This window comes from Cryptomeria japonica, chromosome 4, assembly GCF_030272615.1.
Source record: "Cryptomeria japonica chromosome 4, Sugi_1.0, whole genome shotgun sequence".
In the NCBI taxonomy this organism is placed as follows: domain Eukaryota; kingdom Viridiplantae; phylum Streptophyta; class Pinopsida; order Cupressales; family Cupressaceae; genus Cryptomeria; species Cryptomeria japonica.
The window spans coordinates 264,022,787-264,039,012 of record NC_081408.1 but is presented as its reverse complement, the minus strand read 5'-3'; the positions used below and the strand labels follow the sequence as shown (position 1 = coordinate 264,039,012).

The 16,226-nt window shown below is 37.5% G+C and overlaps 1 protein-coding gene across 3 annotated transcripts in view; it reads left to right on the top strand.

The window, feature by feature from the left end:
- LOC131065578 (uncharacterized) overlaps positions 1-16,226 on the top strand; it is a 130,195-nt gene that overhangs the window by 95,853 nt on the left and 18,116 nt on the right. For all 3 annotated transcript variants that reach the window (XM_058000141.2, XM_058000140.2, XM_058000142.2), the window contains one exon: positions 12,344-12,511. In XM_058000141.2, the coding sequence (XP_057856124.2) occupies positions 12,344-12,511 (168 nt within the window). The remainder of the gene's footprint in view (positions 1-12,343; positions 12,512-16,226) is intronic.

Here is a 16,226-nt window from a genome sequence, read left to right as displayed (position 1 = left end):
AATATTTTATTTTTTATATAACTTAATATCTTGATGATGGGCACCCAAGTTAGTTAAATACATTGGCTTAATTAAATTATTAAATGCCTTAGCATTTAATACCCCTTTTAATAACATTTAGTTTAATTTAATATTATTAAAGCATTCATCTTTAATAATAATTAAATTAATCCTCCAATCATTAATATAAGCCAAAATAATAATCTTTTGATAATTTTGCTATTTCCTGAAAGATCACCAAGGTGTGCTAGATCATCCTAATGCCTTACAAATAGTAAGGTTGGACTTCATCATGCCAATGACTTACTTAAAATAGTAAGTGTCTATCAAACCCTCTGAAAAATCCCTAGAAGGCAATCCATGAACCAACTGGAGAATTGAAGTTGAGTTTGAGGCCAGTTCCCCCAAATAGCATTTACTATAAATAGTAATATGCTAAACATAGGCCCAACTATTCAAGCTCTGAAACTAAAGATGTTGCATGCTAAAGTTGAGAGGAGATTGAAGCCATGACCAACTGCCAAAAATGGCGGTTACTATTATTGTTTAAAATAGTAACATACTAAAAATAGCAAGTCACCCAACCAACCAATCGATATCAGAATTGACGCTAAAAATAGTAAGACTTGGACAAGTTGTCCAAAAACACCCCAGAAAGTGTCATTCATCTCCACTAACCCGTCTGAACACTTGCAGCATCAAAATACTCCACTGAATATGTTGGCACAAACCAAGAGACCAACACTAGCTGTACTACAAGAGGGCCTAAAAAATTAGGACATTATAGCTACCAAGTTTCTATCGCCATACCAATTTTGAGTGTCATACTCTCTCACTTGATAGATGTCACCGTAGTCTACTTGTGCCATTTGTAGTTTTGCATTCTTTTGTACAATCAGATGCCTTTGTTGTAATTGTTGTCTTTTGCAACCCAAAATCCCACACACATGAATTGTCCATCTTTATAAAATCATTTTCCATCGATTGCTCTTCATTGATAGTTGTAAAAGCTTCAATAAAATTACACGTTAGCGGAAATACCTCGTAGTCCTCTATTTGCCAATGGAATAGCTCGTTTAGGGAACTTGTCTCATCTTCAAAATAGTCTTCCAACTCAAGCACCCCTTCATTATTGGGTTCCATGTCTTTCCTTATCCATACTTGACTCCTCGATTTCGAACTCCAATTCGAAGGATGCCAGTTCCTTGCTCACTACCTGATTCGTTAGGTTGATGACGTACTTCCTCCCTTTACTCAGTGCAAATTGTGCTCCGCTTCCAATGATGATTCACCTTGGCAGTAATCAACCATCCCCTCTCGAGGAGTGCGTCATATGTCTTCTTCTCCAATGGGATGAATACAAAGTCAAAAAATAAATTGTTGTGTCCCAATCATTACTTTTTGTGCCACCAATGTCCCCAATGGCTTGATGTTGTGCTAGTCAACACCTACCAAGTGGAAAGTCAATGGCCAGAGTTTTTGTCTTTCGAGGCATTTCCAAGTATCTTTTGGCAATACATTTACTCCCGAGCCTCCATCAACGATGGTGTTTGTCAATTTTCTCCCCATAATTTCCATCTTGATGACAGTTGGCGACGACTGTCGACTTCCTCCTGATGCTCATTGTTAGCAACATTGAATCATTGGCCTCATTCCCTTCACATGGTGGTTTCCTCGTTGGTTCTTCTTGTGACTTACATTGTTTATGGCTGACTTTGTCATCACTAACTGTGTTGGTAATTGCCACTCTCAGTTGTGGCATAGTTTGAAGGTCTGTCACTTTGATGGGTATGGTTGTTTGTAGCACTTGTCGAATTATGTTCATCTCTGACTCTGATTGCAATGACATATTTACAGTTGTGTTGAGGGTTATTCGTTTTCCTTTGGCAACATTTGTTCTACTTTTGCTCTAGCTTCTCGGAGTTGTTCCTTCTCCATACAAGGGTCCGGGTACACCACCTTCTTCATGCATTGTTTCTTCTAAATAATTGTATGGTTTCTTTCTGGATCCTCATGTTAGATGATGATAATTAGATGGATGGAAGATCTTTGTGCATGATTGATGATGAAGCTCTTATGTTCATACTACTAATATTTCATTGATTGTGAAGTATCTTGCATAGTCAAATGAACTCATTTAGGCAAGCTTAACTTCAATTGATATTTCTTCATCAATATGTACCATCTTGATGGTGTCTATGTTTGTGATAGTGATTTGAACATCATACGCTTACCTTAGGAGATTGCACTAAACTTTGTAGAGTTGTTGCTTTGCATGGCAAAGCAAAGTCTAGTTGAGTTTCACCAAATATTGTCCATCGCTCTTGCATTCCTAGGATTAGATTACCTTTCCAAACCCTTTATCATTTTGCTATTTTTTAAAGTCAAGTAATTTTCATGTTCCAGCAACATTCAAGCATTCAAGATTCAACGTGAGTCCCCTTGTGATTCCAGTAATATCTCATCAAACACATTGAGTCTATCCAAGAGCACGTCAAGACCTGACATTCGAAACCTTGGAGTCACCTCCTATGATCACGAAGTTTAGCATAAGAGGAGATAGAGAGGATAGAATACTTAGTATTTTATTCTGTGTTGCATAGTGCATAAAAAACACATCAACAAAATTCGCGCTAGAGGGAGGGCATGACAGTGAATACATGAATGCGAACTCTTGAACTGGTGAATTCAATGGAAGATCAATGGAGAGTCATCCTCAACGCTTGACAGAGTTATCATAGGAAGAAGGAAAAAATGTTGGGTTGTCAATTGGACATACAAAGGAAAGAAGCATTTCACGCAAGCTGGAACTAGTTGTGCTTTCAAGTCTAATTTGAGATTTGCTACATCTCTCTTATTCAAAAATCCAAAAAAAGTGAAAAATAAAAAAATCAGAAAAAAAGGATTTCTCAATGGAAGGGCAGTAGCATCGCCAAGATGATCAACAGGTTGATGTTCTACAACTTTGGTGGAGACTGAATGCGCAGCTTCATCAATGCCATCTGTCTGAGTTTACGTCATCTAGGCAATGTAGAATCCATGAAACGAATGAACACAATGAAATACATTGCTTGACATTCTTGTCCAGGGTGGAATTGGTAGTACAAGGAAAGATCTTTTGGGATGTCCCCAAACCAGAGGCAGAATCATGCAATTTCAGTGTCCCAAAGAGCAATGATCCTTTTTGAAGATTCATAGGGATGATCGAAAATCAGCTTGTTCTCAAAGGTGAATTGTGCTTAGAAAGTATATTGCTACCATCATGGTGTAGGATTCACAATGCACCCCACTTCGAATTCACTTGCTCATGGTGCAAAGAAATTATCAATTAAACCAGATGTCGGTACATATTGCCAATCCTATCTTGGGACAAGTGTATTGTGAATAGAGCTTGGAGTGCCTACCTTGTAGCTGACGAGTATAGAAGAGTACATGAGCAAGGCATTGCTACATCATTTGACAGTAAAGGAAGCAGTTGCAAGTCGATGACATAAGTCCACCCAATAATCAATGTATTGTAGTGGATAGCTTTCCATACCTTGCACCTAAAGAGGAGTATGTTGAAATGCAAGTTGAGGAAACAATTGAGAATGTTAAAGCTCGTGGGATAGTGGTAAATGATAATTAATGTGTCAATCCGACAGTCAAGGAAGAAAGTGATTCAACAATCAAGCAAGAGGAGGAATTCATTGAGGAATTTTCTTTCATGCTACAAAAGGAGATCCTTGAGAATGAATTACAAAAAATATCAAGCCTACTTGGAGAGGAAGACAATCCTATAGAGATGTTGAATGGAGAACTACAAGTTATCAAAAGTGAGCCCAAGTATGAAGAACAATTCGAGGGGGCGTTGAAAGACATCATCAGCATCATGCTATTCGAAGGGGTGCTCAAGGATCTCATAGAAGAAGTGCAAGAGGAGTCACCGCCGACATTGTTCCAGGACAAGCGAGTTGCTGCAAGAAGCATGATTCATCATCAACTTCGACCTCTCAAAGCATTATTGGAAGAGTGGCCAGCTGATAGCATGATTCAACTTGATGGTCAATGTGTTACAGAGAGTGATAGCTTTGCCTACCTTGTATCCAAGGAAGTGGAAGAAGCAATGGAAGATGTTCAATCCACCAAGAAAATGGTAAGGGAAGATCAATATGCGGAGACACCAAGGCATGAAGTCCTACAAAACATGGATACGTGTGAAGATTACCAAGAGATTGAGAGCAAAGATGTAGCAATGAGTAAAGAGTCATCATAACTCACTATCACTTGATGCTTCATCATTTCAAGAACAAGAAGTTGAGTTTTATACTATTCAAGAGGAGGACATCTTGGGTGAGTATTCAATCTTTCTACAAGAGGAAGAGTCAAATGAGATACTTCAAGCCGTACTGAAAGAAGAAACTTCAAGCATTAGTGAAGTAATGGAGCTAGAGAACGAAGGGTACTTTGAGGTGATACTACCATCAATGTCAACATTTGAGTGATCACCAGAGGAAATTTTTGAGGATCAATCACTTAAGGAGACTCTCATTTTTGAAGATATGCTTATGAAATTTCATAAGGATGCTTGGTTTATGCAAGACAATGAATATGTTGTCACCACAAAAGTTAAAGAGTGATGAGCAATTTGAGGTTGCGCTAGCTCAAATCCTAAGGATTCAAGAAGAACCAGCAAGTGAGAACCAACATGTTGTGGATGCAAGTGGAATGATCCATCACCAATGGCAACCTCCTGAAGCGGCCGATGGTCTCTCTTCCGGCGATGCATTGGTGAATGAGGAGAAAGCGTTTTGATTAGAGCATGAGCAACATCAGGTTGTCTCTTTCCTTAATCCTAGCTATGAAAGTTATTATGAATTTGATTATGGGGGTTTTGGGTAAACAACTTGCATTTGGATAGACCATGGACCTAATGAACTACCACAATTGATCATCTTGCGAGAATTGTTACTTGAATACGAAATTCGCATTGTGAAAGCCCGCTCCCCGAAGTATATGGATGAGTTTGCCCATCTCCGAACCGTCACTATTACCATGTTCCTGTTGCATATCCTGAGAAATCATGCGAAGTCATGTATATATGTCGCTCTTTTGAGTCGTGTCCACTCTAGGAGTCCTGTATATAGTTTAGTTTAGTCTTAGAGTCGGTTTCCTTTCGCATGCTTTAGATGTTTTGATTGAGCCAGGTTGTTAATTTGCCTTGAGTTATTTGACTCAAGATTTTTAGGTGGCTCAAGTAGTTTAGTTTGCGTTGGTTAGACGTTTTGCTTAGTTTAGGTGTCCTAAGTGGGAGCCTTCAGTTGTGAGTTAAGCGTTTGTGTTGTTCTCTCACACGCTAGCAAAATTTTGGATCTTATGTTTGGTCCATTTGCTAGATATCTATTCATGATGAAATGCCTTTGAATCCGAAGTTGTTCCTCTCCAACTTCATCATATGGTTAGGACTTGTACTTGAATCAGAAGGGAATAACTTGTTGTGTCTTGACACCGACATCTTCTGATTTCTATAATTTACACGCTTAATCTATTGCTCTAAGTCATTGTGGTTTCTTAGGTGAAGTCGTGGCTAGCAAAAAATCTAAAATCCTGCTTCAGCGCCATTGTAATTCTCAAACCCTAGTGTGTTTCATTGCTTACAAGCCAAAGTGTGGAAAGTATGTGAAAAGAAAGCAATATCATGAGAAAGAGAAAAAATGAGAAAGAAAAGAGAAAATTAAGAGAAAAGAAAAAAGTGAAAAGAATGAAATATTGAAGTATTTGGCTTTGGGAACATGCAAATAACTCCATTGGGGCTATGGACGCCTAACAGGCAATGGAGCAATAGTTGTGAGATTACAACGATAACCTCGTCGGGGCTGTAGATGCTCGCTAGCAGTGAGGCTCTATCTAGGATGCTTTTGGGGTTAGGATAAACCACATAACTAGTCATGGTGGATTCTGAGGGTCACAATATTCCTGTGAGCCAAAATGAATGCATTTGCACACACATGGGTAATCAAAGACTAAGTGCCCTGATCTGGTCCAAGATTCTTCTTCCACCTTGAGTTTGTTTCCTAGTCTTTTGATAGGTTGAGTCGAATTTTCCGGAGGTTCTATGTATGGATTGGGTCTTTATCTTTGAAATGTTCAGGAACATTTATTTGAGGTGGTGCTAGATGTTGTGACCATTTCACACATCGCCCCATTGCAAACGAGGACCCCCACTTTTTTTGCTTTCTAGGTTAGTTGTAGTGTCTTTAGCTATTAACCTTGCACTTGAGGGAACACGGTATCTTATGTTGCCAGGAAGTAATCAGGTCATGTCTATCTTTTTAGGTAGAATTGGGGTTAGATAGCTCTAAAGGCTTGACATTGAACGATATGATGATCATTTTATTTGATCATCATCATCAAAGATGGAGACAATGATTGCAAATATGAAGATCAATCATGAGAATTGAGATGATAGATGCAAGATGAAGGCTTAAACAACATGGAAAAAGATTTGATGTTGATGAAGGACCCTTGGAGTCGGTGAGGTGAGTGCTACTACTCACAAAATTGAGCAAGTTGGGTCACTATCAGTGACCCCCTAAAACCCCGACCTCCTCATTAGCACTGTCAGTGACCCCTTGAAACCCCGACCTGCTACTGGAGAGCATTTCCTATGACCTCCCAAAAGTCGGACTATCTTGGGAGCATTTCCTGTGACCGCTCAAAAGCTTGATCTAGGTGTGGAAGTCTTTTACTTGGTTAAATGACCATCCCTTGAGGTGAGTGCTTGATGTTTGAAGAGATTGACATGATTGAGCAAGTAAAATTGATATTTTTGAGTCACTGTCAGTGAAGGGTGAAAACCTTGACCACAGTCAGTGCCCTATGAAGAGCCCGACCACTTCCAGTCAGTGCTCATCCAAAACCCCGACCTGCCTTGGTATCATTTCCAGTGCCTTCCAAAATCTCCACCCACTGCTAGTAGGGTCCAAAAAGTCCAACGATGCTGAGTGAATTCCTAGTTTGCCTTGAAAAATCTGATCAAATATGTGGAAGAGAGCAAATTTCAAAGTTGATTGAATGGATGATCAAGGGTGATAATTAAGTGTTACAGAAGGCAAGGGGCAAGGTTGGAAGCTTTCACTTCCACCTAAGGGCTAAATCTACGATCATATTGCAAGCATTGTCAATGCCTATTGAAAAGCGCAACCTTATTGAAGAGCTTGTCAGTGCTCCTCCAAATGTCCGATCTCCTTTTGATGACTATCAATGCCCTGTCAAAGGTCTGACCATTTCCAGTCAGTGCCTATTCAAAACTCCGATCAGCTTTGCATCACTGTCAGTGACATATCAAAGTTCTGACTTCTACATGTTAGTGTCAATGGCATTCAAAATCCCGCCCAAGGACTTGAAAATGTGTTTGTGCTGCTGGAGATTGGAATGATTCCAATGTTTCAACCTACAAGTGATCAAGTTGATGAGAAATGCCAACGATTTGAGAAGGGGGGATGTCACTACCAGTGCTACCTTAAATCTCCAACCAGCACATGGTGACTTCCAATGAGGTCCTAATTCTCTGATCAGTCTTTAGGTGACTTCCAACTGCTCCTAAAATCCACGCCCAGAGACAGGTAAGAATCAGGTGTCAAACACAAGAAAATCAGACATATCTCAGACATGAAGCATAATAAATCAGACATGAAATCAGCAAAATCAGATATGGATCATAACAAAGAACATCATTTCACCAGTAAAATCAGCCATTTCTTGATCTAAGGAATGATATGGAGGCTACATTTAGGACAGTAAGGAATACTTTATCTATATTGTTCTTAATTGGTATCCGTGCTCTTTTCAGGTTGAAGATGGCAGAGAATATGAAAAGGAAAGGTGAAGGCTCATCAGCTCACATACACTATCAAGATCACAGACTTCAGCATACGGAGGAGGGTCTAAGACATTGCAACACTCCAAGTCTCAAAGCTCATGCAAGCCAGCGGATAGGATAACTATAGCATCTATTACAAATAGTGAGATCAAAGTTCTGTCCAAGCAATCTGTTTAACGGATTAAGAATTTTAAAGATATTCCTTCAAAGTAGATGCTTTTGTAACACCAATGGATTCTGGAGAGAATGTAGAAGAATGGTAGCATGGTTCATTTGAATGGAAAAGATGAGGAGCTTGTATACCTCATTGCAAGATTTGATCGAGTCTTCCATTAATGCTGCGCTGCTGTAGTTGTTGTAGGGTTGAATCCATCTGGCTCGATGCCACCGAAGTTTGAACACTTTGGAAATGATGATCAATGGCACGGTAAGAAAATCCAACTATGGAATGGGTACTAGATGGAGTATCGAAGACATTTATTATTGCTTATATAGATGTTTTAAATGTGCTAATGTAGTGAAGGTTGCCACCACAAGATGATAGGAAGATTGAAACAGGCTAATAGCATTATTTACACCTATTTACTGATGGAGAGGCAGCTGATAGAGATATGGGATGTCTAACCCCAAGTCTCTTTGAATCCTTTTGATCACCCTTTAGAAAAAAGCCCATGCAAACCATTGCAGGGTATTTGCTTATAGGAAACTGTTTTGTGCTAAAGACTTTGATGGAGGAAGATTGTTGCCATGCACTTGGAAATAAATGCGAACCATAAGAGACAAATCCCAACCACAGAACAAGCCACATTGCAGATTTGATGCCACCGAAGAGACCAAAAAGAGATTTTTGTTTTGTTTAGCACCGTGGGAAGCATTCACCAAATGGAACTTTGGAAGAAAGATCCACACTAAGCATGAAGGCATACTTTGTGTTAGGAGAATTTTTATTTATAAATTTATTTGTGATGAACATTTGATTGCACTTGGAATTTTTAGTTGTGCACTTACCAGCAAGATGAGATTTGTTCACAAAGTGTGCTATGTCAATGGGTCTAAAGGTTTGTCACCACTGTGGAGCCAAAGCAGTTTTTGTTTTAACTTTTATCCACTACCTCATAGCCCAATATGGCTGGATATCACATGGTTGAGATGAGTTTATGGATTACCTTACACTTACTGCTAAACAGGGTTCCATTGGTTTCATTCAATTTGGGATTTTGAGGCATTTCTTGACCTGTACACTGGATTGCTCTGGGTAATCCTTGAGAAAGTTGGGAGGGGGAATGACAACTCATTTCATCCAAATAGAAAAGGTAAAGGTTGTCTTCTAGGTGAAAGCCAAGCCAGACACTAATTTGGTGTATTAAACCATTTTGTGTAAGGCCACAAGGGAATTTCTTTTAATTTACGCTATCCAGCGTTCAGATTTTTGTATTCCTGGATTTCTGTTAATGTTTTGTAGCTTCAGTTAGATAATTATAATCGATGAAATCAAATGCTTAATTGGCCTATCGGCCTTAAGCATTTGATATCTATCCTCTACAAGTATTAATCCATTATTTGCATTATGTATTTAATAAGATTCTTGCTTAAATATTAATCTTGAAATATGATTATGAATTAATCATATGTATATATTTAATAATGTATAACTATACACTATTAAATATACACATAATTAATTTGATTATATCAAATAACATTTAATCATATGTTTATCGATATTTACTATTGATCAGATTATGTGCGTTTAGCAAATCATATTAACAATGTAACAAATGCAAATTGGTTACCAATAATTATCGACTGCATTTCATAACCTATCGGCGTGTTCTTACACGACCGAAAGACATGAGACATGTCTCTACGTGGACATGATCCACGTAGAGGCGTAGAGGCATGTCTCTCTCCTTATATAAGGAGGGAGACAATCATATTGTGGATGTACAGAATAATTACAGTGCACAAACAATATTGACTGCCTCCCAGAATATTGCAGGCCATTTGCTGTTGGAAATTTAATATATTAATTGATTCTATTTTCATGTAAAATTGCAATAAGATTAATATCAGTTTTAATTGATCATTGTACAGCAGTTCATGTTAAATTAATTGATATACAAAGGAATCCTTATATTGATATAAGAAGTGGAAATTGCACTAATAAGATTTAAAAGATCCTATATTCAAATCTGATATAAACATTAACAATTTCAACCTCATGTCAAAGCTTGGGAGTATACTATCCATCGACATATGGAGTAAAATCTACATATGCATGAAGTGGAACATCAAGTTAATCAATACTGTATCAGTATGATAAACCACTAGTATGCCTATCTTTAGAGGAATATAGGTAAAGTACGCCGGAAGATATCATATCCGTTCATTATTCCACTTGAAAATTTATTATATTATTATATTGTAATTAATATTAAATTATTAAGATATCATTATATTATTATTATTTTAATATATTCTTATTTTTTATATTTTTATATTTCCATTAAAGCTTTTAGTACCAAATTATTATTATTATATTTTTATTTTATATTCCTTCTTATTCTTGTCTTTGAGAAAAAAGTGGATTTTATGTAGGGTCATTTTCAATCCCTCATAATTAATAATATTACATTGAGATAATTACAAAGTTAACTAATTGTCTGATGGAGATGGACAGAATTGATTTATCATTAAACTCAGAGTGAGTGGCAGTTGAAAAGTGGGAATGAACATATAATTAGCATTAAATAATTAAAAATTATTTAATTGAGTACATAAGAGGAGAGAATAAATAAAATTAATTTAAAAATAATAATAAATTTTTTTCTTTTTTCTTTTCATGCATTAAAGTGTCACAAACATGTCAAATTAAATGCTTCTAGTTTTTATTGACAGACGTTTTTGCATCCATGTGAGTGCAATACACCTTTGGTGTAATAATAACTTATATTATTTCTTAACGAAGATGACATGCATATTTCTTCTTATTTTTAATGCATATCTTTAAAGAAACATATAAATCATGTGGTAAGATGACAATGTATTTAGATTACTCCATCACAATAATTGAGTTGGCTGCTTGCCAGTCCAGACTGTACGGTATCCAACACTATTATGTACTTTTGCTAATTGTATGGAGGTAAATTTGCCCTCTTCCCACACAAAAAATCACACAAGAGCTAGCGAAAATTCTCATCATTATATTATCAAAAGAGATTTGCAGAAGCATACAATGCCTAACTAGCCTTAAACAGAAAAAATGGCCACACTGATATCCAAATTGAAGGCATTACAGATACCTGCTTACTCTCTGCTGCAGACTAAATAATATTATAGAAAATCAAGGCTGAAACAAGGTTCTACCCGGAATAGACTGCATATAAACATACAAAAAACTCCAGTCAAACAACCATAACCAGAGACCAAATTAACCTATCTTTAGAGGCCAACTAAGCCCCTGCAATCACCAGCTACCACCAAAGCCAAATTCATAGGCCACAATTCCTAAAATTCACATGGCATCCAACACTATTACGAATGCAAGGATGCAACACTTTTGTAATCCAAGAACTAGAAGAAACTCATTAAGTTTGACCTGAACAAATTGGACTGGGTACTACATGCCAGTGCTAGTAGAATCAATAATTGGGCTTTTAAAACTGATATGACATGCAGGGTTGTAAAGATCATATGCATTGTCAGTGAAGTACATGGATATGTATGAACCAAAGTCCAAATTTAATGGCACAGATGAAGTGCAGAAGAAACAAGCCATCTAGGAGCTTTGTACACAGATTCCTTAAAACCTACCTTTGCCATCTTAATGTCCAGAGATCATGACCTTATTGGAGATACTGAAAGTGAAGTAATGGGGACTTATCTTTTTGTATGATAGAGCAATACATTATTTACCTACTGTACAAGGCTTTGGCTTTTCATTTAATTCTGACTCTCACATGATGTGATTACTATGCTTTGGAAGTGAAAGATGCATTTCAAATAGAAAGCAAGAAATTTAGTGAAGCACATTGATTTGGATGAATATTATGTCTGCATCAAGATCACCTATAAAAATTTCTTTCAGTAGCATCCAACGACCTTCAATCTGGATAGTGGTGTAGCTAGCACTCCTTATATGGGTTTTTGTAGCTAGCTCTCCTTATATAGGTTTGTTTGAAAGGAAACAAATTCTATTCAACCCATAACTTGATGAAATTATCCTTCAACATAGAAAACAAGTTGAGAATTTAATGTAGACTATTTATCATTAAAGAAAATAGTATCCAGGTTGTAGCAGTGCATAATATTTGATACATGTTCGTTGCATGATGTTCAATTCTAATAAACATGATTAACTTCATACATCTCTATTCTTAGAACAGTATCACGGTTTGCTTGTAAGAATGCATTTACTAGTTGATAATATTTGTAATTCTTTTTCCATCAGTTTATTTTTGACATTTTACAGCTTTCTCTCAGCACACGGTGGACATTGCAGTAGCAGCTAAAGCGTTCAAGGATGCTGAGGAGAAGATGAAAAATGCAGCGAATTTCAGTCGATTAGATATCAGTATTTACATCGCATTGGGAGAACTTTTCAGTGTGCAGGCAGATAGGTTTTCCCAGGATACAGATTATCAACCACAGGTCTGATGCTCTTGTACATGTTTATGGAAATGGCCTTCCCTGCATTTTTGGTTTATATATGATTTTCAAATGATCAGCTAGTTTTCATTTGGTTAATGAAATTTAACCATGTTTAACTTCTCTTGATTGCCCGTTAAGAAATCAAATGAAACTAGAGATGGTGAATAGAAAATGCTTCTCTATATCTCTATTCTTCCAATTTATGGAAGTATTATTCTATTATTAAATGAAGAAATATTCAAGAAAGTCATTGTTGATTTCTTACAGCCAGAATAATCTAACATGCAAATCTTGACCATTTAAGCACTTTAATATACCAAGAATGATAGTGATAGACAATCTTCAAAAGCTAGTGGTGAGTAAAGGTAATATGCTTCAGTGCATGTTCAAGATGTGTAGCCATAAAACCAATGGGTGAATAGTATAGTGATTTTAACCTCTTAAGAAGTTGGGGTATTATATATTTCTTATAACTTGGTTCTTCTGAACCAGTTTCCATTCTAGGCCGTGCTCGGGAGCAATGATGCAAGTGTCCTAGGAGTGGGTAGGGAGTGTCCTTGCTCAGTCCTAGACAGTCCCAAATGCTCTTGCAGGCAGAAATAAATTTAAAAAAATAATTTTTCAAATGCCAAAACATAAAAAAATACCCCACAAAGCACCCAAAAACCTAAATGTGCCCCTATGTTGTTTGACAAACACAAATCTATTTCACACAAATGCATTTTTTCTATGTCAGTTTTAAGGAGAATGATTGCAAACTACTTAAGTTCGCCATTAAGTGATAAAATTGTGAAAATGGCGTGTGCCATGAAGTTTTGTGTAGTTTCGAAGGCCTTGATTTGGGCTTGGTGGCAGGGGCTTTACCTCTTGACCCCGCCTTGGGGTCCTGCCCTCAGACTCCTCGAGGGGCACTACCCCTTGACCCCACTGGGAGCATTGCTTCCAGACCGCCATGAGGGGTGCTGCCCCTCAACCCCATTGGGGTCTCCACTCCCAACCCCCACTAGTTATTGGAATCTCTTGTCACACAAGAAATTTGATTACGATGAGGAATTCTAGGAGTGGAGACAAAAACTAACTTAGGCAATTATCTTTATGACTATCATAGTATCATTGATCAATGATGAAGTATCATACTATCAAAGATTCAAATGTCATTATTATCATAAAGTATAATATTATATGATGTATCAAATGTATTTGCAATTCTTTATAGTTTTAAATTATTTTGGATATATATATAAATAGTCGTGCCCAAATGTACCATACCAAAAAAATCACCCTACCAATATACCCATACTCATACTCGTATCTGATCTTGTACCAGAACTGGCAACTTAGTATTTCTTCCATGTTTTCAAGGGAACATAATATGAGATTAAAAATAGTTTTCTTCCTCTAACCTCAGTTAGAAGTCAGTTATTTTGTACAATTAGTTTTAGGTTTATGGAACAAGGGCCTTTTGAAGAACCTGATAACTGGGCAAGCTCAAATAAAAACAGAAAAAATTGCATGATAGTTTCACTTGAGTAAAATCAGCTTATTAAGTACATCCTATTAAATGGTTTAACTTAGTTATCTTTGGCCAAAACTATTTAAAACTTAAAAGATTCCATCGTATTTTGTCCAAAATTGTTAAAAAAGGTGTCCATTCTGTGAAAAAAGCAACCTCCAGCAGTCCAAATGAACTCTTCAGGAGCAGCACAAATGGAAAAAGTCTCAAGGTAGAAGATGCTCAAAAGTCATCCAAATCAAGGTCATGAAGTAAACTGCAACATAGTTGCTTGAATTTTCTGTTTCATCCCTCATGTACATATACCTAGTGTTAATGCATAGATAGCTTCGGTAAGATAAATGATTGAATGAGAGATAAATGAAGTCTCTAATTCAATCATTTATCATATCGATTATTAAAATGAATATCATCATGCCCTCAATTGATAAGCATTCTTTATTTATACATAATTGTTTATTATCATAGAATTCCGATTTGATAATCTATTATACTAGTTGCATTCACCGATTAGCAAATCGGGATAACCATTGCAAAACCGATTTGATGATTATTGGTAAACTGAACATCAATTAGTATTGATGATTATGCTTGAACTGATTGTTATCAGGGAGATGTAATAAACTCACACCGATTGATATCGGGTGTTAAGGAAAACATTCGAAGCATTAATATAACCATACACCGATCGGTATAACTTCGATTTTTATCAAATATAATATGCACCGCTTGGCTAATAAACACCGGGCACTATTGTTATAGTGAATGGGCACGATCAAGTGATGTCTTGATCGGCCATGTCCAAAAGACATGGTTGGTCAAGGCATCGCTTGACCGTACTGTTGTGACGTTTTCACACATCGCCCCATTGCAAATGGGGACCCATGTTTTTTTTGCTTTTTACGGTTTGTTCTTTAGGTTTTTTTAGGGTTTTGTTAGTTAGCCTTTGCATTTTGAGTGTCGCCCAGGGGATCACATGGATAACAAGTCCGGCTTGAGTGAGGTCCTGTCCTGAAATTTGGCTAAGTTTGGAATGTCCTGATCCTGAAATTTGACTAAGTCTGGAAACTGAAAAACCTCCAAAAACTAGATTTTGCAATATAACTCCTGGAGGTCTGAAACCACTCTCAAACATCCTGATAGAGAGTGCCAAACGTCAAATTTCGCTCGTGTCCTTCTCCAAGGGTCCAGAGCGAAAAGCGCTCCTGTCCCTCTCCAAGGGACCAAGGCGAATCGCTCGTGTCCCTCACCAAGGGACCAGAGCGAAAATGCTTAGTTGAGCCATTCCTGACCTTGTTTGGACGAATCGAGACATCAAAGGCATGGTGAAGGACGAAATGAGCATGATAGGGCATCCAGACTTGATCAAAAACAACGAAATGATGAAGTTTTTGCCTAGAGGGTCAAATTCGCTCCTGTCCCTCTCCAAGGGACCAGAGCGATTTTTGTCTTAGACAAATTTCTTGCCAAGTTACAATGAATTCCAAGGCATGGATGAATGAAAGGGGACATTACGAGACCGTTGAAGATAAATTTGGAAGCTGACGAAGTGTGATGGAGACTACAAGTACAAATTCGCTCCTGTCCCTCTCCAAGGGACCAGGGCGATATAATGATTATATTGCCTTTTCCTCCAAGTTCAATCACTCCAAGTCAAGGTGAAGGGTGGCGTGGACGTTTTAAGTCAAGGTGAAGGGTGGCTAAGTCTGGAATGTCCTGATCCTGAAATTTGACTAAGTCTGGAAACTGAAAAACCTCCAAAAACTAGATTTTGCAATATAACTCCTGGAGGTCTGAAACCACTCTCAAACATCCTGAAAGTATATATGGAATATAACTTAAAGTATAAGTGACATTTCCTTCTCTCTTATACTTAAATGTTATATTCCATAAAAATTATCTTGATAAAGAGTGCGAAAAGTCAAATTTCGCTCCTCTCCTTCTCCAAGGGTCCAGAGCGAAAAGCGCTCCTGTCCCTCTCCAAGGGACCAAGGCGAATCGCTCGTCTCCCTCACTAAGGGACCAGAGCGAAAATGCTTAGTTGAGCCATTCCTGACCTTGTTTGGACGAATCGAGACATCAAAGGCATGGTGAAGGACGAAATGAGCATGATAGAGCATCCAGACTTGATCAAAAACAACGAAATGATGAAGTTTTTGCCTAGAGGGTCAAATTCGCTCCTGTCCCTCACTGAAGGACCAG